Below are 25,178 nucleotides of genomic sequence, written 5' to 3'. Positions count from 1 at the left end.
CATAGCTGGTCAGAAGCAAGTGCTGCTTTGAGATTAAGAAAGGTTGAGAACTAAGAAGACTTAGATTTGACCATGCTGTTAGCATTAGCTATTTTAACTGCCTGCTTTGAGGCAACTTTCAGTAAAATAGTTATGATTAAAGCTGAAATAGAGGGAATTTTATGAAAAGGCAGATAACTTCCCTCCCATCAGCTTGTTCTATCAGATTCTGGCACATACATGGGTAAATGAAAACTAGAATCTAGCAGACTTATTGGGCCGTGTAAGCAGAGCAGGCAGCAAGGTAATAGTTAATGATGCAGCTTGCACACATTTATTTAGGACAGGCAAAATTCCAGCCAGGTTTTCTCAAAACTAGGGCAGAATTTTTTTAAGTTGTACTTATTCCCATCTCTCAGATCACTTTAAACAAAATATGTATGCCTTGAGTCAGGATGAATAGATGCCTATTTTTTCTGGAGATACTCAGATGTTCATTCATTCATTAAAATCAATTTCACAATTTTATTTTAAAGTAAAATTATTCTCACTTCTCTTCCTTCTCTACCATCAGCATATGACCACAGAAAGAAAAAATTTTTTTTAAATAACACAACACATATTAAATTGGCATGTTTCCCAATTAAAATACTGCACTCACTCCATTTCTGCACAGCTTTCTGTCCCCCTCCAATGCAGAAGTAGCCTCAATATGATGTTCCAAAGCCACGAAAAAGGACCTGAACAATGTCATTCGTCACTCACTTTATTCAAACACTTAAACTTATCTCTCTCCCAACAGGGCTCTCTGTACATTTCATTTTTCACAGTAAAGAAAAACGCCATCATTCCCCAAATCCATGAACAAGGGAAAATTTTTAGGACATCTTTAGTTTGTAGCAGAGACAACAGCCCAGCCAATCAACAATGCTACCCACAAGATGCCAGTTTCCTACCCCTACCCTTTTCTCTCTTCTTTTTTTAAAGATTTAAAATCTGCTCATTTTAAGAGAAGTAGAGTAACCCATACATTAATTTATAACTAAAAATAATGAGGTTCTTAAAAAAGACCAACTTTCTCTATCTAGGTTCTAAGATGACTAGACCAGCTTGTGGGCGAAATCAGAGATTATGAGGGACTGTGAAACAGGGAGATTTGCCTTCCTCCCTTGAAATCTCTTCAAGGTTCAGACAATTCAGTAGTATTGAAAAGGCCTCAGCTCCGACATATCTGAGGCGAAAAGCCTGGACGACAATGACCAACAAACCAAGACGGTATTATGCACTTGGCTTTCAATAAACTGAATCTAAGACTGGGTGGCCCACTGATGAATGGGAGCATGAAACGAGAGGCAAGTTTCGACACACACATAGACTCCTCGACCCAAAGTTACTTTGGAGAGAAGCCATGAGAGGCTGCATCAGTCCTCAAACTTCAGCTAAGGATGGCTCTTCTTTCTCCCCAGTGTAAAACAGCAAATGCACCTATAAGGTGGAGCTGTCGATAAGCGTTCCCTCCTGACTTTGAAGCAAGGAGCAGGGAAACAATCAGAAGGCTTTCCAGACACACCGGGAAACAGAAGGCAAACCGACATCAATCTAAACAGGCCTCACAAAAGAGAAAAATCTGTTGCAGGTCTTAAAAAAAACACAACATTCATGGATGGGCACAGAAGGGAAAGGCGATGGCCTTGGGACTCCGGGGGAAAGTCCATCAAGATGCTTTGAGATCTCAGCTGAGAGAGTGAGTTCCGCCTTCATCCACCACCAATGACTCCGCATCTGACGTATCCCAAAAGGAGTCTCCACGAGAGCCCATCTTCTTCCAAAGAGCTCTTAACTGAGATGAGTGTCCAACACACATCCTCCCCTGACCTGTCAAACTGCAGCTGCAGCTTCTTGTCTGACCCCCACTCCCCTGGGCTCTCTGCTCTCCGGCAGTGGGTCTCAGGTCTTTACCGCCAGGCGCGATTCAGGAGTTTCACCTGTGCCAGTCTCTTAGTGATCATGGTGGCAAAGACCAGACCAAAGAGGACGCTGCTGATTAGCACATAGTCATAGTCGTCCTTCAGGACATCAAACTGTTTGGATGGGTAGACTCGAGTTTGGTAAATGTCCAAACCGTAGGCCACAACCTGGAAGGCAGAGGGAATGAGAAATCCGTAAGAAAGGCACCAGTGATCCACCACAACCGCAAACTCCGGTCACAAAGGAAACAGACCCCTCAGCTGTTTTCCCAAGGGTGAAAGAAAGAGCAGATGTCGCACAGGGTGGCTGTGGACGAGTTGGCACAGGCCGGGCTGGGGCTCTACTCACCAAACAAGTGGACTCCAGGCCCGAGGGAGCTGTATAGATACCTCGCATTCGAGAAACTGTCTGGTTATAGTTGATGAACCGCTCTGCGTGGATCTGTACGTCTGGAGAATACGGGATCAGGTTCTCCTCTCTGCAAAACATCAACCAGGACCGGCATTCAAAACTGCTGTAAGGGGATCTCCTGGCTGCCCTGAGCCCTGGGAGGTTTCCAGGCCACGTATCAGCCTCATATCTTCTTCCAAGGTCTGTGTGCATCAGGGAATGTTAGGAAGGGCTGCAAGAAAGAATGCTGTATGGAGAGTAAGACAGATCTGGATTCCTACCTCGTTCTGAATCTAAAAAAAACGAAACCACAGATGACCAGTATTTCACACTAGAGGAAGAAAGGGCCATTTTAAAACCAAAACATCGAGCCAGTAGGCCAGTTCCTGCTCTTCACTCCGGAGTGCCTCAGTCCACCAGCTTTAACCTCCCCCCGCTCCAAACCGTCCTCCCTTCCCTACGTGCAAAGACACATCTACTGCCTCCTTGCCCTGCCCACAGCTCCTCACACCCCTCTGCGAAGAGAATTCGGGATGGAGGCAAGAAAATACGCAGAGATGATGGCTGGAAACACAAGAATGAACACTAGGACTTCCCTGGTGGCACAGTGGTTAAGAATCCACCTGCCAGTGCAGGGGACACGGGTTCGAGCCCTGGTCCAGGAAGATCCCACATGCTGCGGAGCAACTAAGCCCGTGCGCCACAACTGCTGAGCCTGCGCTCTAGAGCCCGCGTGCCACAACTACTCAGCCCGCGTGCCACAACTACTGAGCCCACGCACCTAGAGCCCGTGCTCTGCAACAAAAGAAGCCACTGCAATGAGAAGCCCACGCACCACAACGAAGAGTAACCCCCGCTCACCGCAACTAGAGAAAGCTCGCGCGCAGCAACAAAGACCCAATGCAGCCAAAAAAAAAAAAAAACAAAGAAAACGAACACCGACAGCTATTGGCTTCCCATGTGACCCAGGCCCCAGCACCTCCCTCACCTCATTTCCCACCGTCCCCACCATTGGCTGTTCCAGCCGCAGTGGCCTCCAGCCCTCCCTGTAACTTACCAGACATGATCTCAGGGCACTTGTGAAGGCTGTTCCCTCTGCCTGGAACATTCTCCTTCGATATCCACAAGGCCAGCTTCTTACCTCCCTCAAGTCTTTCCTCAAAAGTCACCTTTTCTGAGGGGCTTTCCCAGGCCACCCTCTCAAGTTGCACCCCTCCACACCCTTCCTAGACCCCACCCCTTCTTAGTTTTTTTCTCCTTGCCATTTACAAGCACACTAATACAGCATTATTTCACTTGTTTATCTTATTTATTATCCACCTCGTCGCCGCCACCGGAATGCAAGCTCCATGAGGGCAGATGTGTTCACTGCCACATCCCCAGCAGAGCAGGACAGTGCACAGCAGACCAAGGACCAGACGTAATCAAGATGCTAAGTTCCTTAAGGTCACAGCCTTCAGCACTACCCACAAGGGTCTCACCTGCTTTGTTCTGTTGGGATCTCAGGCCGGCGGGGATCCAGCAAGGCCTTAGGAAGGGAAAGAATTGCTCCGGAAGGCAGCCCAACTACATACACAGAAACAAGTCAACAGAAGTGAGTGTTCACACTGACCTGATCCCCGATTAGGGCTACTTACAAAAATGTCCTTATCACAGAAACTGAAATAGAGTTTAAAACCAAAAAAATGGGTCACTGAGGCTCCCTTAAATGGCCAGAAACAATAATCCAATACACCTGGGTCTGAATGAAGGTTCCCACTTTTGAAGATATGAGTTTCTTCACATATCATCCTGAGACATCAGAAAATAAAGAGCTAGACTCAAGAACTGGGAAATGATGAAAGAGAAGAGCATGGAAACCCACTTGGATCTCTTCATCCTCCTCCTTTCCTCCAGCAATACCTGCCCCAGCTAAGCAGGTCTCCTTGCTGTCAGCCAAACAGGAGCCTATGGTTGGCTGAAGCAGTGACGCTGGTGGGGGATGGGGGTGGGGGGAGGTGGGGGATGGGGGTGGGGGGAGGGCAGCCGGAGGACCGGGCAACATGAGCTCCCAGTGGTTTCAGGAATGGTGGGAATTAAACTCGGGAAATTACCAAGCAGTCTGTCTTCCTCATATCTGAGAGTAAAATAGTAACAGCAAGTGCCTGTCAAATCTGACAGTCCCAAATGTCTTTGGTAAAACCAACTAGACAGAGCGACCCGTCTAGTTGAGTCCTGAACTTGAACTACATGAAGATGAGACCCTACACCTTGCCAGTTTCTGCAGCCCATCTGCACAGGCTACCTGTTGGGTATGGTATCAGGGCTCAGCTTTCCAAACGAGGTGAAAACAGAACAGAGACATGAAAGTGGTTCATCAGAAACAAGGACGAGGAGGGATGTGTCAGCTCTTTTATGGACGGCAAAGCCAGACTAGGGAACTTTTTCTGCTGATATGAAGCCCTCCTCACTGATCCGGCTCCATCCTTCAGTGCGGCTGCCTGAAGGGACCCGGTCACTCACTGAGCAGGTGTCGGCTGGTGATGCCCCGCTCGGTGATGGTGGCCTCCATGGCGCTGATGGCGGAGGGGAAGATGTAGGACTGCTGGAGGACCTGGGGCAGCTGCGGGCGGTCCAGGGAGCTGAAGGCCGTGGCGTTGTACTGCTCGGTGCCCTCGTAGAGCTCCAGCGCGGTGAACTCGTTGCGCCGGGCCTTGGTGTTCCAGTACTGGTACTGCGGAGAGAAGAGGAGGGGGCTGCTTGGGGCTCAGCTGCTGGTTCAGCTGGAAAGGGGAACGTACATGCAAAGGCACGTCCAGGAAGGAAAGAAACAACCAGCACCCTAGCTTCCTTCCTGCTACCAAGTTTACTAACCTTCAGGGTGGCTGTACCTAGACTATCCAAGTTCACCACAAGACAAAGGAATTCTCAAGATTCTTAGAAGTCAGAAGAATAATAGCTAACATCTGAGCGCTTACTACATGCCAGGCGTTGTTCTAAACTCAACTAGAGGTGACTTGTTACCCCTATTTCATATATAATACAACAGAGAAAGCTTAAGTAACTAGTTCAAGGTTGTACAGTCAGGAAATGGAAGAACAGGCAGTCTGATTCCTGAGCCCAACCCCCTACCCAGCACCCACTGGTGCCAGCCAGGAGTTTTGAATTCTATGAAAACGCAAAGTAGCAGCTGGTTTCTGGAACAATAAGCAAGGAAAGGATTTAGGCTGCAGGGAGACCAGCCACGTACTCTCATGCTACGTCAGGCCCCTGGGGGTGCCCTGAGTTCACGCGCCACGCCTTACCACCACCCAGTTCTCCGCGTGCACGATGTGGACGGGGCCCTTGGCCTTCCTCTGCACGGAGGAGTGGATGATGCGCCCGGTGACGCCGTCCACAAGGAAGATGCCGATGAAGGTGCGCTCGTGGTGAACATCTGTGCTCTGTGTCACTACAGCCAGCAGGTTGGGGTTCAGGCTCTGGGGAGACGGAGAGGAAAGCTCCTTCAGAACCACAGCGGCATATCATGAGCGGCGGGGAGGCAGGCCCAGAGCGCTCTGGCTGACAGAGGAAGAGGGTTTTCTGGTTGGAAGAGTTTCCTGTTTAGAGGGCCTCATTGCTGCACTCGTTCAGTGTCTGCTGGAGGCTGGGGGCCACGCCAGGGACTTTGCCTCCATCATTTCATTGAATCCCGTAAACAACCCTGCAAATAGCTGTCACTATCCACGTTTCACAGATGAAATGTCTTGAAGTAGTTAAGCAACTTGCTCAAGTCACAGGCAAGCAAACGGTAACTCAAGATACAACCCGGGCCGGCCCACTCAGTGATGGAAGGACATGGGTCCAGCAACACGATGACTCCACCAGTGCCCTCCTATCACCACACCAATGGATGGGTCTCAGTTCTCATCTCACTTGAGCGACTAGTACCAGGTGACACAGGTGATCACTCCCTTCTTGAGACACCTTCTCTACCTGGCATCCAGGACACCCGTGCCCTGGTTTTCCTTCTGCCTGTCTCAGCCACTCCTTCTCTGCCCCCTCCGTGGGTCCCTCCTCCACTCCCCAGTCTCTGGACGTTTCTGTCTACACCCGCTCTCATGGTGATCTCAGCCAGTCTCATGGCTTTCACACCATCTACAGGTGCTGGCATCGCCTGAGTTTACATATCCAAGCCAGACCTCTCCCTGAACTCCAGACTTGATTAACGGACCGCCACATCAGTATCACTTCTTCGGTGTCTCATCTCAAACTTGACATGCCCCAAACTGAACTCCTGTTCTACCCCTGATAAAACCTGCTCCCCACAAGGTCTCCCGAGTGTCAGTGTCTTACACCTGGGACCTCTGAGTCGTCCTTGACTCCTTTCTCTGTAACACAGACACAAGCACCCCATCCATCAGCATATCCTATTGGTTCTACCTTCACAAGTATCCAGAATCTGATCCCATCTCACCTCCCCCAACCAACCCAGTTGAAGCTGCCATCACCTCACCTGGATTATCACAGCAGCCTGTCTGCCTGCTCCCCTCCTCGGCCCTCTATAGTCTAGTCTCAACAAAGCAGGCAAAAAATCTCCACAACAAGTATGAATCCAAAAAGCCCTACTCCTGGGAATTCCCTGGCGGTCCAGTGGTTAAGACTCCGCGCTTTCACTGCCAAGGGCGCGGGTTCAATCCCTGGTCAGGGAACTAAGATCCCGCAAGCTGTATGGCGTGGCCAAATTTAAAAAAAAAAAAAAAAAAAGGGAAGTTCAAGAAGCCTAAGCAAGTTTCCCACGATGAACAGCAAGTCTGAACCTGGACCATCCAACTGGAGGCTTGTGCTCTGCCTCACGCTTAGTGAAGCGGCTGCCCTGTTGAGTCCCTTGGTCGTGTTGCCCTGTTCTATTACGCCTCCTCCTCCAACTCAGTCTCTGCTCTGCCAGAGGCTGTAATTCATGTTTGTCACCACAATAATTACATTCCCTCATAGGATAGCTCCGCAACCGACTAGTCACTTCTCCGTCTCCCCGCCCTCACCACTAACTAGAGTGTTGGATCACAGAGATGGAGTTTCTGATGGATCGACTAAGGTTTAACCCCAGAAAGGTCTATCAGTACTACCACTAAAAATAACAGCTAACATCTACTGGGTAGTGGCCATATATGCCTGGCACTATGCTAAGCATGAGTGCCTCATGTGATCATCACAACAATCCTAGAAGAAGGGCATATCATGCCCATTTCACAGACAGTAAATTAAGGCTCAAAGGGATTAAATGACTCACTCAAGGTCCCACAGCCACCAAATCCCAGAGCCAGAATTACACCCCGTGCTTCTCTGCGCTACACCAGACGGCTGGCCGTACCTTGTAGAGCACGCTTCGGTCCCCCATCACTCGGCCCTGCGAGTGAACGTGCTCACTGCTGCGCTTCCCCTTCACCTGGACGATGCGCTGCACCTCCGGGGGAATGGTTAGCTCCCAGCTCAGCTCAGTGGTGAGATCCTGGGGTGGGGCAAAAGAGCCAGCACTGGTCATCAGGAAGGTACCCTTAGACCCGCGACAGCTGTGGCTAGACACGTCCTGCAGTTCAGCTGGGGCCTCTGTGCAGGAGGGAACAGGGATCAGAGCTCCCAGAGAGGCAGCAATACGGATCTACTTTGGGAAGAAGTTTGGAACTCTCAGCTCAAGTAAGAAAACTAGTAAAGCCCAGTGTGCTTCGGCTGCAAACAGCAGCCTCCTGGGCAGTGGAGGCACCAGGTGCTTGTCTGGGCTGCCCGAGGGGACCTGGGAGACGGTCCTCTCCAGTGGACATTCATGTCTGACCTCATGCTGTCCCCAGTCTAGGCTCCAGACAGCCCTGCGAGGTGCCTTTGGAAAGCCCCAGGGCCCAGTGGCCAGCCAAGTCATCATATCCATCTGCACCAAGCTGCAGAACAAGGAGCATGTGACTGAGGCCCAACATGGAGCCAAGTTCAAGTTCCCTGGCTGCCAGAAGATCCACATCTCCAAGAAGCGTGGCTTTACTAAGTGTAATAGAGATGAATTTGAAGACTTGGTGGCTGAAAAGCAGCTCCTCCCGGATGGCTGTGCGGTCAAGTACACCCCTAATCTGTGGCGCCCTGTACACATGGCGGGCCCTGCACTCATGGGAGCCTTGGAGCAGCCCCTCCTCACTCACGTCACCAATAAACCCTACTTCTTGTCAAAAAACGGAAAGATACTAAAGCCAGTGAGAAAGGAGAGGAATATTTAATAGTATCCCATTGTTTATCTGAGTAAGAATAATTCAAAGAAAATTTACCACTTATTACTAAAATCTAAGTTCCCTGTACACTGAGCCAGCAGTGAATTACTAAGCTGGCGGGGACCTCAAAATATTACAAGAAGCGTTCTTTACAGTCAAAAGAAACCAATAAAACTGTGTGGTTAAATGCATTATTACACATCCACACTGTGGAATTACACGGAGCCCTGGGGGGGTGAGGGGGTGGGGGCAGTGACTGGAAAGGGGCACAAGGGCTTCCCAGGGCGCTGGTGCTAAACTGCTTCCTGATGTGACTGCCGTGTACACGAGTGTGTTCCTTTTGTGAAGGGCCACTGAGTAGTAACCTCGGGATTTTGCGCTTTTCTCAGTATTATATTTTAATAAGATACGGGTTTAACAAAATAATGAGGTAGAAGACACATAAAGTGAAAAAAGCAGATTTCCTATTAGTTAAATATAGGTCAATTCCATTTCAGGTAAGAAAGAATATATGTGAAGCGCATGTCTGTGTGGTCTGTAAGCTGTTTATCCAGCACTATAGACACAGAGGCAGAGACAGGACAGGGGAAGGCGTGCAGGCCACTGAAAGGCATTCCATCCAGGGAAGCAGCTGGCAATGGGCCTGAAAGTGCCCGTTCACATCTTGCTCCTGTACCTCTGTATCAGTTTAATCTTATACTATGAGAATGTACTCATGTGTTAAATTTTTTGAAATTTAAATGTTTTTGAAATAATAAAAATTTTTATTAAGAACATATAAGGCTCCATTACCAAGGACACCTGTGAAAACATTAGAATTCACTAAAACCTTCCCAGAGAGCAAGGTCACCAGTGAGCCCACTGGAGGTCAGAGACTGGAAGACCACCCCTCACATGGCTGACTTCCCATGTGAGCTCTGCCTCCTTTGCCGTCCCCCCACCATCTGTACGATGACACCCACACTCCAAGTCATGTCCTTCTATCCACAAAGAACTGTCTCTTTCAAGGTCCCCTTTTCATCAACTCAGAAGGACAGTATTTTTTCACCCACAGGGTAAACAGCACGTTTTCTGGACAGACCATTTCCTATGCTATTTATGCTAAAGAATAGCTGTTACAGAATGTCAGGAAAGGACACTGCATTTTTTAAACAGCAGCAGGTAAAACTTGGATGGCATTTACTGTGTAGCAGGCACTGCTTTATGTGACTTACATAAACCAACTCCCCAACAACAACTCGCCAACTCCTCACAACAACCCTCTGATATAGTACTATTACCATTTTGTTTTACAGACGAGAAAACAGGATCAGAGAGAAGTCATCTGCCCAAGGACACAAAATGGGTAAGTGATAAATAAAACTAGGTTTCCCGCACAAGCAGCCAGGTCCAAGCTCTTAACCTCTATGCTGTGGTGTCCCTCCAAAGGCCTTACAGACAAGATGGGAGGGCCCTCTGGGGAGTACGCCACAAATTACCCCTCTACACAGCCCTGCTATCGGAGCCAAGGCCAGCCCTCGTGAAGCTCAGAGCTGGACTTCAGAGCCAGTGTGAATCACTGTTTGCAAGCACTGGACTCAAGTATGTCAGGGTTGGAGTAAGTCGATCCCATTTCTAGAAATAAAATTCAAAGCGCACATTCAATCAAGAGTGGATCAATAGGGACTTCCCTGGTGGCGCAGTGGTTAAGAATCCGCCTGCCAATGCAGGGGACACGGGTTCGAGCCCTGGTCCGAGAAGATCCCACATGCCGCGGAGCAACTAAGCCCGTGCACCACAACTACTGAGCCTGCGTTCTAGAGCCTGCAAGCCACAACCACTGAGCCCACGTGCCACAACTACTGAAGCCTGCGCTGCCTAGAGCCCGTGCTCTGCAACAAGAGAAGCCACTGCAGTGAGAAGCCCGCGCATCGCAACGAAGAGTAGCTGCCGCTCGCCGCAACTTGAGAAAGCCCGCGCACAGCAACGAAGACCCAACGCAGCCAAAAATAAAAAAAAAGAAAAATGAAAGAAAAAAAAAAGAGTGGATCAATAACACCATCTTCACATAGAAAGTACTATTGTTCAATCACCATTCCCACCTCCCGCCCTTCTAAGAATGGAGAAAACGCCGCTTCTCCCTGCTATAGGAGAGGGATGAGGAATGAAAGCTCCACGGGGGCAGAGACTGTTGTGCGCTGCTCCTTCCACGGCAGCTAGAACCGCGCCTGCCATGGAATAGATGAAAATGACTGCCTTTGACATCAGGATTATGCTCTCTAAGTTTACAACACAATGAATAGCATAATTCACTCCTTAGCCAAATAACGAGGAAACATCTACACCCCTCCCACAAAGGGGCCTGCCAGGATGCCCCCTCCTACCTTTCGAAGTCGATAGCCACACAGCCGTCCCTGGTCCGCGTCCACCAAATAGAAGAAGATGGAAGGGGCGAGCTCGTGGAGCTGTCGCAAGACATTCCGAGTGGCCGGGAAAGCTGTGACCTTGAAAACCCCAGAAAAGAGTTAAGGGAAAAGGAATCTCTAAGCACAGTTTCTCCAGACTCATTACTGTTTCCAGTCAAAGAGGGTCTTAAGAAAAGAAACAGCAAATCTTAAAAGAAATAAAGTCTACTAAACTCAATCAGGCCTTAAATTGAGTTCTGTTAAGAGTCCGAGTTTTCACAAGTGCAGAAAGAACAATCGAGTCGCTTAGAGATGCCCTTCAAGCCCAAATGAGTGCTGACGGCAGACGGCTCCCACCTGGGGCCCTCGAGCCGCTGTCTGAGCACCCCGCTCCCACACCTGGTTGGCTGGGCAGTTCTGCAGCCACTCTGCAGACGGCATACCTTGTACTCATCATCTATCAACAGCAGCACCTTGGCATAGTCTTGATCCATGATGGGGAGAAGCAATGATTGCAAGATGGGGCGCTTCAGCACTGGGGGGGCCACCTGACTCCACTTCCCAAAAATGGGATTGAACACATAGAGCGAACTCATTCCCGTCTCCTGAAATGGGCAAGCAAACGGTCAGCCTCCAGCAACGTGAAAAGAATGCAAATCCTAGGGGTAAACCTGGAACGCTGGGACTTGAGCTCAGCTACGGCAGATTCCCTAGTCTTTGCCCTCCTTGCGGAAAATAAAGTCTTGGCTAAAGGTGAAAGTGTCTGAAGGCTGATGTGTCAAAAGGATAAAAGTTTAACTGCCTCTGGGACTTCCCTGGTGGTGCAGTGGTTAAGAATCAGCCTGCCAATGCAGGGGACACGGGTTCAAGCCCCGGTCTGGGAAGATCCCACATGCCACGGAGCAACAAAGCCCGTGTGTCACAACTACTGAGCCTGTGCTCTAGAGCCCACAAGCCACAACTACTGAGCCCACGTGCCATAACTACTGAAGCCTGTGTGCCTAGAGCCTGTGCCCCGTGACAAGAGAAGCCACCGCAATAAGAAGCCCGCGCACCGCAACGAAGAGTAGCCCCCGCTCGCCGCAACTGGAGAAAGTCCGCGTGCAGCAACGAAGACCCAAAGCAGCCAAAAAAATTAATTAATTAATTAATTAATTTAAAAAAAAAAGTTTAACTGCCTCTAGCCCCAAAGCTAAGCAAGAACGGGTCACACTGAGGAATAAACAAAAAAGTCAAGGACCAACTCAGCAACCCCATGGCCGCCATTCCAGAGACTATCTACCAAGTCCCCTTTCTTTTTTTTTTTAAATTTTTATTGGAATATAGTTGCTTTACAATGTTGTGTTAGTTTCTACTGTACGGCAAAGTGAATCAGCTATACGTATACATACATCCCCTCTTTTTCGGATTTCCTTCCCATTTAGGTCACCACAGAGCATTAAGCAGAGTTCCCTGTGCTATACAGTAGGTTCTCATTAGTTATCTATTTTATACATAGTATCAATAGTGTATATATGTCAGCCCCAATCTCCCAATTCATCGCACCCTCCCCGCAAGTCCCCTTTCTGATGATGGCAGAATGAATCTGCAAAAAGCCATCTGCTCCCGGGAGTCAGAGACATAAACAGTTTTGTGTCCTGCCCTCCACCACCTGGAGAAGAGCAAACAGCCATCCAGGTACCAATAGCCACCCATGTCTGGGAAGAAGCGGAGCTGGCTTACTAGGGACCTGGTGACATCACACCTACCCTACAGTCACTTCCACATGGGCCCTGGACAGTCCTTCACTCGGGCAAAAAACTGGAAGAAACAGAGCTCTAAGCCCTGACTACCTGCCTTTAACTCTCAGAGAATTCCAAAGGCCTAGGAGGAACTTAAGTTACAAAACACCAAAAACCACACCCACGTTGGCTCAGATGAGAGGTAGCGGCCTCACCTTGTCCTTCACCAGGAGGGTGCACTGCGGGGGGTGGGGGAAATGGGCAGTAGTCCTCTGGACCATCAGTTTAAAGGAGGAGTCTGGCTTGACGCTGGGGAGATACTGTTTCCACAGGATGGTGCCAGAGCTGCTCTCAATGCCAAAAAGCTGCAAAATAAATACCTGGCTCACTACTAGAAAGGTAAACCCCAAAACTAGTTCTATCCTTGAAAACTAGAACCGGCGCGATCCCCTTCCAAAGGCTTTTTGTTCCCCACTGCCAAAACTTCAGAAGGTTTGGCTTAAGCCCCTCTCACCTTGCCTGAGGCCGTCACCATCACCATCATCTTCTGCAGGTTGAATTCATCCCTGGCCAGGGTGTCAATGTTGATCTCATTCTTAATCTGACTCCGGGGCTTCCGAGCATCGTAAAACATTTTCCAGAGGTGGGAGGTCCATGCCTGCAGCAGGATGAGCTGGGACGAGAGGCGTTTCAGGAACATGCCCAATAAGCCGTCTGGTGTCAAGGGAAAGGTAACGCAGCTGAGGCTCACTCCTCATCAGACCAGGTGTTTCCAGCGAGGGGGCACCTCCTCTTCCTAAGGAGGGCCCTCTCCCTCTGTGGAGCACTCGAGTCACCCACGCCGCAGGCCACAAGCCCCAGGGGCGGTCCTGTGGCGACGCCAACGGTCTCACACTCAGACACAGCCATGCAGGAACCCAAAACCTACTCACCTCGCTCTCAGCACTTCACCGGCCTGAAATCTTGGAATAGGAGACTAAGAGGGCAGGGGTCAGCCATGCAGGATGCAGCCATGCTGTGAATGACTCCACCACAACCCCACGTGTAGAACGGCCAGAGGGAGGCTTCCAGGCACCATGACAAAGCCGGAAGAGGGCGGGGTGCGGGGGTACCAGGGTGCAGGTGTGTGTGTGTCACGGACAGGCACTTCCATTTCCCGCTGCTTTAGGCCTACGCTGTCAACGGTTTAGTCTGCACCCATCTAACCTACTTTCAACCCATTCCCAGGGCTCTCTTTCACTCCACCCCTTCCTCCATCCATGAGGCTACCACCCTCAATTCTCCTCCAGAGACTAGACTGGTCCCCAGAGCAAGGTAGCATGGTAAAAAGCATGGCCCCTGGAGTCTGGCAGACCTGGATTAAAATCCCAGCTCCACTTCTTACCACCTGGATGACCTGGAGAAATGTACTTAACCTTTTAGCCTCTGGTTCCTCATCTGTAAAATGGCAAGTAACCCATCGGGCTGTTGCCAAGATTAGATCACATGATGTACATACAGGATTTCCCAAGGGGTGGGGTACAGGGTAAGTGCTCCCTGAAAAGGAGCGGTGCCTTTGCTTATCCGCTTTTCCATTAACCTCAGCTCAAGGAAGGGAAGTGAGAGGCAAACAGGATGAGTCACAGGCATAGCAGTCCACACACACACGGCATATACCTCATTCATGCAAGTCAGGGAAAATAAATAATTAACCAAAAGCTAGCCGTGTGGGCAGGCAATGAGCAAAAAGCCAGCAGGAAGCAGGTTTTACCTTGAATGGCTGGATCCAGGCAGCGGAAATAAATAGTAAAGTCAAATTAATCCTTGGTTTAAGAAAACCTGCAGTGCCTAGCAGGGTGCCTGGCCCAGAGCAGGCCCTCAGTAAACACCACCTGGCTAGCTAGACGAACGGATGGAGGGAGGAGGGGACAGGACTCAATCAGAGGAGAGTGAACCGAGTTCATCCTGGGTGCTGGGACCATGGCTGGTCTCAGAGGGCACTGGCCTATTACCACAGTAACTGACCAGCCTGGTCACGCTCTCTGGAAAGGTGTGGCTGTTGCTTTGGGGACAACGGGTATACAGTGCCTGACATGGTGCCTGGCAGATCTTAGGTACCCAAACAAGGGTAGCTATTACTACACTAAGTTAAGATTCTTTTTCATCAGGATCTTTCCCTAGAGGGAGTCACAGGTCACTCCTTTCAGATAGAAGAACGGTTACATAAACCATAGGGCCACAAACACACCAGAAACTGGTCACAGAGCTAGTTCAGAACAGACCGGCAAAACAGGTGAGTCCAGGAAGCCAGGGACACGTGAGACAGCATCTCCTGTGGTGCGACTACCAAGCCCAGTCCCAGAGCACCCGCACCGGCAGCTCTGCTTCCCAGCCCCCTCAGTTCGTACCTGCCTTCTTGCCAAATTCCCCTTCCAGCTCGGCCTGCGCCCCCGTCAGGGGGAGGTCCACCATCTCCAGGCACACCGCCTCGGCCAGGGACTCCTCGCGGCTCCACAACACCACCCTCCCTGCTGCAGAAACCAAGGTTACAAAAGTCAGGCCCACCTCCCTCGTCCCCTGAAGGGACTCTTCTCGGTGACTCACGGACCACCACACCTCTTGTGCCAAAAAGAGAAATGGCAGGGCAAGGGGCTGGAATCAGGAGGTCAAGTGAGGGAAGTTCTGTCTCCCAAGAATGCTAAGGAATTTTTCAAAGGCAGGTGACATATGGCTCTGGAAAAAAATATTCAGGATACACTCCGCTTGATTCTTTCCCAGAAGCCTGTCCACAGCCCCAAATAAAGAGTCTGAATGGAACTCATGGGCAGGCCTAAAAAAAAATGGGTTGATGAGGTCCGCTCACCCAGCTGCTGCAGGAAAAGTAGCAGGTGATCCTCCGTCTGTACCAAGGCCCGGTAGCCCACGGAGTCATCCTTCTTCAGGAAGACCTGGATGTACATCTATAAACCAAACAGTCAAGCCCCCTGCAGTCAGCAAGAATCCAGATGCCTCTCAGAGCACCAGACCCCAAGATTCAAAGCATGAGGAGCTGTCAGAAGTCTAGGTCACGGCATTACTGGATGTCCGAACAATACAGCTCTGACCCGGACTCCAATTAGACATCACGTATTCTTAGGAGCTGACACAGCAACAGTGCTAGGCGCTAGCTCAGGCCCCCTCCATGAAGGAACCTGAGTACTTCTCGGCTACCACATCATTCATCTTGCACCGAAAACACCCCACAAAGCGAGCAGCAGGCCCGGATTAGACTTTCCGTTTTAGAGACGAAGAAGCCACAGCCCAGAGAGGCTGAGGAACACCACTGAACGTGCACAGAGGCAATGTCGGGCAGCGACTCTGGATAGGGTCCTAAATCTCACCAGGCACACTTTCCTCGCTTATAAAACGAGGGCAGTAATAACCACATGGCTGTTGAGAGGGTTAAATCAAGCAGTGCATAAGTAAAAAAGCGTAGCGCGGAGCCCGGCTCACTGACGACTTGGCTTAAATGGTACCTGCTTTTACTGTTATTCACAGTCAGTGGCTCAGATAGAACTAGAGTCCACGTCCAGAGAATCCTACTCTGGGACCCATCGCTGTGAAGTGACCCCAACGAAAGCAAGCCCCAGGCTGAGAAGCCCACAAGCCCCGACTCACCCGCTCTGGCCGAGTGCCGTTCTGTTCCAGGCTAAAGGTGATGGTGGTGTCGAGCAGCCGCCGACCTGTCTCCATTAAGTAGAGGTTAATGGTGTAGGTCTGGTTGAAGCAAGCCAGCGAGTCCTAGGGTACAGACAGCAAGGGTCAACTACAGGGATCCCCCAAAAGGAAGTCCAAGAATCTGGGTGAGGGGGGGGGGGAGCAAATACCCTGGAGAAGGACCCAGGCCAGGAGAGGAAACGTACGCAAAGGGACATAAAATAGAAAAGCTAAGTCTTAGGGCAGAAATAAGGTGTCTGAGTAAATAAAAAAAATTGTAACCGCTATACATACTTGTTCCAGAAGGAAGCCAGTACAGTGTAGCAGAGACTTCCCAAAGAGTTAGTAAGACTGTAGGCAGGGAAATCACAACCCCCTTGGGAAACACTTAGGAGATGGAAGCCACAGCAGAAACTGGAGCCTCTGGCCAGGGTCCCACACTCTGCTTCAGTGCAACTGCTCAGACTACCACTCAACTCCACCAGCCAGGACCCCACAAGACATGGAGAGATGGAGGCCAGAGGAGAAAGTAGTTAAGAACAGATTCTAGGGATTCTACTTTCTAATCTCCCAACTAAAAATGATCAAGAGAAACATGGTTTAATTTACTGAACTCAGAAAAGCCCATTTGAGGCTGAGAACTCCAGGAGACCAGCTCACAGCCCTGGTTGCTCCCTCAGCTTCACTGGGGGGCCTCCTGTGTCTCTGGTCTGGCACGCTGCCCAACGCCACACCCTACCTGTGGACCAGACTTCTCCGAAAAGCTCCCCATTGACCCATCTTCAGAACTGCTAGGCTTCTGCTAGGGAAAAGAGAAGGAAAAAAGGAGAAAATTCAGCCAAAGGGTCACTTCCTGGTCACCAAAATGAAGCTTTCACTTCTATGTCTTCTCAGCCCTTGGAAGAAGGCAAATCCCATTTCCCATTTCTGCCCACAAAGCCTACACAACCCTGAACAGTCCCAGATGAACATGAGGTCGTCCCATTCCTGGGGACAAAGGTGTGCAGAAAGCCCTACAGATGAGGTGAGATATTGCTCAACAGCCTCCTGCCCCCGGGTTCAAACTGACTAGGTGAATATGCCCAGACTTTTGGTTCTCAGGGCTCCTAGCAAAGATAAGGAAGGACAACCCCACGTGCTGTTATTCCCGATACTCACCGCCTCATTCCGACAGGTCATGACTGCAGCCACCGTCTTCTCCCCGGTCGTGGCAAAGCTCACTAGGGCAGCCTGCGGATAAAACAAGGTGTCAGATCCTACATAGGGCCTGTCCTAGCCAGCAGCCTTCTCTAAGTCACCTCCACAGGAAGGACCCTTGGCCTTGGAGTTGAAAATACTCCCAACTTTGGAGCATAACGGCCAGGGCATTTGAGAGCAAGGGCGCCCCACTGCAGCCACAGCTGAACACAGCCCTCTCGCCGACCTCCAACACAGGCACAGGTGAATCCTGCATCCCATGCTGCTCTTAGTATCTATAGGCAAACTCTGATTAACGTGGCCACTCTCCTGTGGACTTAGGAAGGCACCAGTTTTACTCTAAAAATCCTCTGTAACTCTCAGAAAAAAAAAAGAAAAAATTCCACTTCTGCTCTAAGGCTAACCCCTCTCAAACCACTCATGGAAAGATGTCTTCTTGCTTGAGCAAATATCTCCAGATTCAAAGGCAGGGATTTCTAGCATCCATATCTCAGCTAGATCCTCCTGAATCCTAGCAAACCATGCTGCCTCCAGTTACCTGTGGGAAGTTTTTGAGCAGACTCAGGACGCCGTGGTGGTAGTGCAGCAGCGCATAGTGGCTTGGAGACAGCTGCAGGAAGAACTGGGCCCGAGTAGGATCCACTGGGTTGGGCTGTGTAGGCAGGACCCGGGGTTGGAATTCACTTGCAAATTCTAGGTCAAGAGACTGGGAGACAAGAAGAAAAAGGATAAGAGCCAGAAGCAGACAAGTCACTGATCGTCCCAGGCTGGTAGCCTCTGCCCCACTTTGCCAGTGAGGGTAACGAGGCCACGGCATGTGGCTCCAGAAGCTCCCATTCAGGTTATCCAAAGAGGAGAGTGGCCCATTTCTTCTCATACCAGTTCAGCCAGAGGCCTGACCTCCCAAGGGCTGCCAAGCCTCAGGAAGGAAGCAGCGACACTGGGAGAAAGGCTTTTCTAAGCAGCAAAAGCAATGCCTCGCACCAGGGGACGCGTCCTCTCACCTGCAGCGGGATCTGCCTCAACTCCCACTCCGTCTCCAGGGCCAAGGTCTGGAGGGACCGTGAGCTCGGGTCAGGGCATACCAGGACTGCCTCATCCACCACACCGCAGGCTCTGGTGAGACTTTGCAGCCAGGGAGTCGACACCCTGACCTGCAGGAAAGACATCAGAACAGGAGGCTCATGGGGATTTTCACATTTCCCTCTCAGCTCATAAGCTACGTCAGCACTGGATCCCACTGGGGGGCCTAAGCTCAGAGGTTCTTCCTGGTGGGTTCCGAAGGAGTTCTCCCCATCCCACCCAGCCTCCCAAGAGCTCCGAAGCTGGAGACAATCAGGATTGGCTTTCTGGTCATTTGAAAAATATACCAGATCCTTTTTAATACTTGACATTTCAGATAAGCATTTCTCTGCTACAATTGTCATACATGGCTTCCTATTATTACCTTACAGTATTATCTTATAAGATACTTGCAGGCAATGAACAGATCTATGCAATTTTTTTAGCCACCCCAGGATAGCACCATGTGCAAATGTGAGGGCTTTAAATAAATGCTTGATGAGCCGAAGGCAGCCTCCAAGTGCCCAGAATCAGGGACCATGAATGGCTTTTGCATCTACCCAGCCGAGTTCCCTGGTCCCCAGGGCAAAGAAGGACTCTATTCCCCTCCACAATTCACGAGGCTCCTCGAGCCAGACCATACCTGCTGAACAATCTCTCCATCTTCCACGTTAAACTTGACAATGTTCACATGGCTGAAGGGAACAACTCCGAGGGCCCACACTACCCCAGAGCCGTAGGAATACACCATCTGGTAATGGATGCTGTCACTGAGAGAGGGAAGGAAACGCAGGGAGAAACAGCTTTAGCCACAGGACAGGGGTATCCTCAGGGGTCTTCCAAAACCAGGCCACCAGGATGTCACAAACTAGCAGTCCCAAATCGGTTTTGTTTGGCTCACAGCTTTTTTTTTAAAATTTGAATTCATTGTCAACATTTAGACCTGATATTTAACATGTAAGAACAAGATTTCTAGTTTTTTCTTAAAAAGTGAGACATAGTAACACTAGGCCTACTTACGTTCCTACAGAGCACCAATCAGCTGAGTAAGGCTGCCCCCTCGAGGTAGGCCAGGCACACTGCAGCTCCCCATAATCCCCACAGGGCCTGCTTTGCTCATGATTGCTATACACCTGGCCCCATAGTAATTTTTTTTTTTTTTTGGCTGCATTGGGTCTTTGCTGCTGCGCTAAGCTTTCTCTAGCTGTGGTGCGTGGGGGCTACTCTTTGTTGTGGCACACGGGCTTCTCATTGCGGTGGCTTCTCTTGTTGTGAAGCATGGGGTCTAGGTGCACGGGCTTCAGTAGTTGTGGCGCATGGGCTTAGTTGCTCCGCGGCATGTGGGATCTTCCCGGAGCAGGGCTCGAACCTGTGTCCCCTGCATTGGCAGGCATATTCTTAACCAATGTGCCACCAGGGAAGTCCCCCCATAGGAATTTGAGTTTGGGGTCCCTGCCAAAGTGAGTGAGCAAATGAGCCACTCGCCTTGCTTGACTGGCTCTCATGCCCAGATGGAGAGTTTTCTCCTCACTGCAAAGGAAACTCCAGAGGCAGCCACAGCCTTGGAATTCAGGCCTAGAGCTAGTGAGGCCAACACGCTACACAGGATGCCAACTTAAGGTAAGCCTGAGCCAAAGCAAACGCTTCAAGCCCCAAAGAGAAAGGCGGGCTTGTAGAGAGCAGGAGGTAGCCGTCACCTGGGGGGAAGGCAGCCTTACCTTTCCGGGAGATGTTCCACCCACTTTAGGTGCCCACTGGAGAGGTGATGGAGGGCAAGAGTGGTCTTCTTCAGGACCGCAATGTACCTCACCGACTCCTGCAGGCCTACCAGCCCAAACGCCTGGAAACTGAGCACAGGGACGGGGTGAGCGCTGCCCAGAGCCTCCTGAGCCTCAGGCTGGACAATCTGGAACACAACCACCATAGCTCGGTAGGTAATGAAACAGGTTTTGGGGTCAAATGCATCTGGATCCTAATCTTGGCTCTGCTTTCCACTAGCTGACTTGAGAGACGGTACTTTCAGCCACTTGGCTGTACTGTTTCCCTGAAACCCCTGTGAATCTCCTAAGGGTTGTTCCCTCCTTCCCCTGGGACCTCACAGCAACCAGGCCTACCCTCTACCGTGGCAGCCATCAGAGATTTCTGTCATTAGCGGGCTGCATGCCCGCCTCACCCAACTGATGATGAGTTCCTTGATGATGGAAACTATCTCACATTCACAAGTGGGTTCCCACTGCCTGGGGGCTCCCCAAGTACTTACCAAATGAATTAGTACCAGAAGATGTATAAGCTAATGCAAGTAAACCCTATAATTTAAACAACTTTAGCAAAGATGTAACAGTAGCTCCAACTGTTCTTAAACATAAAATTAAAACACTAGATGTGTTATATCACGTCCTTATACCTAGAACACTGCAAAGCTCTTGTGTCATGGTGAGATTAGGAAAAGCAGTCAATACAAGAATGAACACTGCACCCAGCACAGAGCTCTGCATCTAACAGGTGCTCAGTAAATGCTGGCTGAGTAAGCACATGTGTCCCATAACCTCAAGAACATCAAAAACTGGGTGTTTGATGCTCTCTGGCTCTTCAGTGGTTTTTCCCCCTGGGAAAAAAGCCAAAAGGCCCAGAGTTGCCATCTATGCAGATCTGTGTTCCAGCAAAGCCTTTAACCAAACCAAGATGAAATTCAGCTTCTTCCCCTCTACCTGCCACTGTCTAAGGTAATCTCCCAGTTCAGGCCCCCGATGTTAGTCTCCCAGGAGCGCATGATCCGGCCTCCATTGGACACAGTGATTGCATCTGGAAGAGAAAAAACCACGTGAGATCATCTCCCAAACTGATGCTCTGTCTGTAGCCTCCTAGGGTCTGTGAGCAGTGGCCTCACCTCTAATGTATAAGTGCAAACAGAAACTATGCCTGTCCTTTCCTGTTGGGAACACCCCTACTCCATTCACTACCAGACCCTGAACAAAGGAAGGAACCAAGGAAAGAGGAGAGGGAGCCGACGCCATCATAGGGACAAAGCAGGACTCTACCTACCCTGTCCACAGAGCAGCATGGCATCCACTGCCCCTTCCACTGTGCCCTTGTCAACATGGCGCCACACTGAGAGACAGGAGAGTCGACGTTACTATGAACCACAACAAGGCATCCAAGAAGCGACGCAGGAGAGGACCGCAGAGGCCTTCGTTTGCACAGAAGTGCCCAATTTTACTTCAAGGGAGGGAAGGATTACAGTTAACTGGCAATGATCCACTCCCACTCACTGGTTAATGAGGGGAGCCACTAATGTCCCAATCTGAGATCTCCGCACTTCCCATCCCCACCACCACCCCATCAAACATATAAACGGACAATGACAAAATTTACAAAATCCATACGACTCACAAGAAAAGTAGTGACTGTAAATTACATTTCCATGATTTTAATGCCTACAAACATCCATAAAAGCAACATAAGTAATGGGGGGGAGGGGCACATCCAAAACTAGTGCAAAATAGAATAATGCGTTTTTTGCAGCAATATCTTATTTAAGAACAGTCAGGACTTGGGCTGAGGAAATAAACTCAAAGGCCAGTTATAGGAATACATTAAATATTCAAAGCTGACAAGACCAAAAAACAAAAAAAACAAAAAAAAATGATCAGGATCCAGTAAGAGATGCAACCTTTGGCCAACTTGTCCCCAAGTGGGGAATCAGCCACGCAGCCTTCACAAGCCACAGGGCATCCTGGATCTACTACAGGCAGCCACGCCATCCCCGGCTACCCCTCTACACAGTTCACTCACAGATCTCCCCAGTTCGAGAATTCAATGCTGCAATCACATTCTTCTCTGTGGCCACAACCAACTTCTTGGATCCAGGGGAAAATTCCAAGGAGGCAAACTTGAGTTTCCCAACATACTGCTGTCTCCTAAAGGAAAGAGTACAGGGAAATGGAAGGGGCCAAAACCATCACTGCACAAAACGCTCTGGAAAAAGACAACTGCACAAATACATGAGGTTATCACCATCGTAACTATCTCAGGACGCATGAGAAATGTTTGTTAACGAAGAGATCTGACCAAAAGCAAGATTTCCAGGCAATGGGAAGAAGAAGAGAGAATACACCCTAATCGATGAGAAATACAACAGTCTTCCTTCTAAATGCAAGCACTTGTTTATCTCAAGATAAGGAACACCCAAAAGAGCCCCTGGCCTAAATCCCACTAGAACAAAATTACAGTCCTCTCTGTACTCATTAATAGTGAGACTAGACACTCACATTACACATGAGAGAAGAGCATACAATCCAACTTTTCCTTCTATTTTCATTGACCTTTGGAGAAAAATTATGCAAATATTCTTACAAAACTTGATAGATCAGGGTCAGGCCTTTGTTCTCTGCAGCCTGTTCTAGCCCACGCTATGTTCAGGATCCATCTGACTCATTACTCCTACTTTCCTTGGAATATACCCCATCGCTTTCAACACTCTAATCTAAGCATAAAGTGAAAGTACTTAGCTTCCTGAGGCATACTACCAAGTACAGAGGAGGTGTGTTGCATATTGCTATTCATGAATTACAACCTCTAGCAAATTAAACACCTGACATTTACACTGAATTTCCCTTGTTATGTTGTTTGGCCTAATTATTTTTAAAAAGAAGAAACTACACTAGTATAGAGAGACAGGTTTATATGACATTTGACAGTTTCTATCTGCATTTCCACATACTTTAATCTCACTGTAGTTACTGAACACTTTATGAAGTACATAGGACAAATAATATCACTCTCATTTTACAGGTGAGTAAACCAAAGTCCGTTGAGGTCAACAAATTACTATCGGAACGAGAATGCAAAATTAAGAACTTCTTAGTCTAAATCCCATGCTCTTTTTTAAAATGCTGTTATCTTTTATCTGGACTATAAAAGTAATGCCTGCTTCTGGTAGAAAACATAAAGGTATAAAAAAAAAGAAAAAATGCCTAAAATACCACCATCCATGAACTTTTTTTCTTCAACCATAAACTTTTCAACATTTTGGTGTATTTCCTTCTGTTTACTTCTCAATTTATAAATTGGATATACCTAGGATTCTGCTAAATTGGAATCACATGCTGTACATATGTAATATATACAGTTAACCCTCGTACAACACAGGTTTGAACTGCACAAGTCCACATATACGCTCGTTGTTTTCTACAGTAAATACTACAAAACTACACAGTCTGTGGTTGGTTGAATCTGCGGATGGAGAACTGCAGATACAGAGGGCTTACCATAGGTTATGCTCAATTTTTGACCGCAGGGAATGTCAGCACCCTCAGCCCCTGCGTTGTTCAAGAGTCAGCTGTACATATTATATTGTGAGCATCTGCCCACATCATTAAAAATGTGACTCATGTTGCATTTGTCACACTGTCTTATATCACATAACTTATATATCTGCCCCCCCTAGACTGAGCTCCTTTCCATCTCTGTGTCCACAGCACCTAGAATGATTGTTGACCCACAACAGGCACTCAACAAACATGCGAATTAATTTGTCTGATACAGAAAAGACTTCACAGAGGAGCTGGGCTTGGAAGGATAAAGTGTTCCCTCAATAGTAATTATTGGTAACAAACTGATTGTACTCAGTGAGCCAGGCACTGTGTTGAGTAATTTAAAAGAATTGTCTTTTTCATCCTTACAACTACTGAAAGAAGTAATGGACTACTAGTAAACCCATTTTACAGATAAAGAAACCAAGGCACAGAGTGGTTAAGTCATTTTCCCAAGATTGCACAATGCTTAAGTGGCAAATTGACATTCAAGCAAAAGTGAGCCAACTCCATGGCCTTAAGGAAGGGGTGGGTGAGTGAATGAATGAGTGAGTGAATGAGCGACTGAATGTGTGAATGAGTGACTGAATAAGAGACTGAATGAAAAGTGAGTGAATGAATGAAAGTTAGTGAATGAAAGAAGAGTGAATGAGTGAGCCAGTGAGTGAGAGAAAGAATGAATGGCACCTCAAGGCTGATGTGAGTCTTGGGTGGTCCTGTTCTGAGCCCATGGCAGGGTTGGGCTAGAGGGGTGGGGAAAGACGGCGTTCACTGAGGGCTGTCGACGTCTGACACCTAGTAGATCAGAAACCTGACAGTCACAGAAATGGAGCCTGATGGAGGAGGAGAAGAGTGACCTGTGACCAGAACTTCAGGCATGCCCGGATGGCAGAGCCCGCTTCACGGGCTTGCGACCTGTACAGTCGCACAGGGACTGGCTCAGAAGGGCCTCCAACTCTCGGTTTAATGCTCTGCCGTCGCCACCTTAAAACTCTTAATTTTTGAACAAGGGGTCTCACATTTCATTTTCCCCTGGGCCCCTCAAGTTATGCAGCCGGCCGTGCTGCATGGTAACCACCACCCATCCTTTTAGACAGAAGACAAGTACTGGGAAAATATTTCCCGAATAGGTCCCCCACGTACGCACCAATCAAACTTGCCCACTTGGTCTTCGTAGACCGCGGCCACAGGGATGAGCAGGGCAGCCCAGAGCCAGAATCGTGAAGCCTCCGCCGCCGCCGCCATGATGGGAGCCCGGGCCCGGCCCGCCGCCGGCCCGGC

At 49.3% G+C, this 25,178-nt stretch overlaps 1 protein-coding gene across 3 annotated transcripts; it reads right to left on the bottom strand.

Moving 5' to 3' along the window:
* Nucleotides 1-729: 729 nt before the first annotated feature.
* EMC1 (ER membrane protein complex subunit 1) lies at nucleotides 730-25,178 on the bottom strand. Of its 3 annotated transcripts, none has more exons than XM_082448753.1 (23): nucleotides 25,045-25,178; nucleotides 22,378-22,502; nucleotides 21,628-21,693; nucleotides 21,294-21,387; nucleotides 20,304-20,432; nucleotides 19,229-19,355; nucleotides 18,528-18,677; nucleotides 18,062-18,229; nucleotides 17,485-17,556; nucleotides 17,066-17,128; nucleotides 16,288-16,410; nucleotides 15,494-15,590; nucleotides 15,039-15,161; nucleotides 13,166-13,365; nucleotides 12,867-13,016; nucleotides 11,374-11,535; nucleotides 10,910-11,029; nucleotides 7,667-7,804; nucleotides 5,622-5,795; nucleotides 4,840-5,050; nucleotides 3,819-3,903; nucleotides 2,296-2,425; nucleotides 730-2,114 (listed from the first exon to the last, which is right to left on the bottom strand). In XM_082448753.1, exons 1-23 carry the CDS (start codon nucleotides 25,140-25,142, stop codon nucleotides 1,935-1,937), a joined length of 2,985 nt encoding a protein of 994 aa, XP_082304879.1. In that variant the 5' UTR covers nucleotides 25,143-25,178; the 3' UTR covers nucleotides 730-1,934. The 3 variants fall into 3 exon arrangements, with proteins under 3 accessions (XP_082304879.1, XP_082304880.1, XP_082304881.1); XM_082448754.1 differs by having other exon boundaries at nucleotides 17,066-17,125; XM_082448755.1 differs by having other exon boundaries at nucleotides 15,039-15,158; nucleotides 17,066-17,125.

The sequence above is a fragment of the Balaenoptera physalus genome (assembly GCF_965194825.1).
Source record: "Balaenoptera physalus genome assembly, chromosome: 1".
NCBI classification, from domain to species: Eukaryota; Metazoa; Chordata; class Mammalia; order Artiodactyla; family Balaenopteridae; genus Balaenoptera; species Balaenoptera physalus.
The sequence above is the reverse complement of the archived record's forward strand: the minus strand, read 5'-3'. Positions and strand labels throughout refer to the sequence as shown.

What these genes read in the sequence shown, in the direction of transcription:
- EMC1 (XM_082448753.1), bottom strand. Translation starts at nt 25,142, where the DNA reads ATGGCGGCGGCGGCGGAGGCTTCACGATTCTGGCTCTGGGCTGCCCTG. An exon ending in TTCTCGAACTGGGGAGATCT is followed by an intron (nt 21,694 to 22,377) that starts GTGAGTGAACTG and finishes CCTGTCTCTCAG; the next exon opens with TGTGGCGCCATGTTGACAAG. An exon ending in ACTTTTCCTGCAGCAGCTGG is followed by an intron (nt 15,162 to 15,493) that starts GTGAGCGGACCT and finishes TGGTTTCTGCAG; the next exon opens with CAGGGAGGGTGGTGTTGTGG.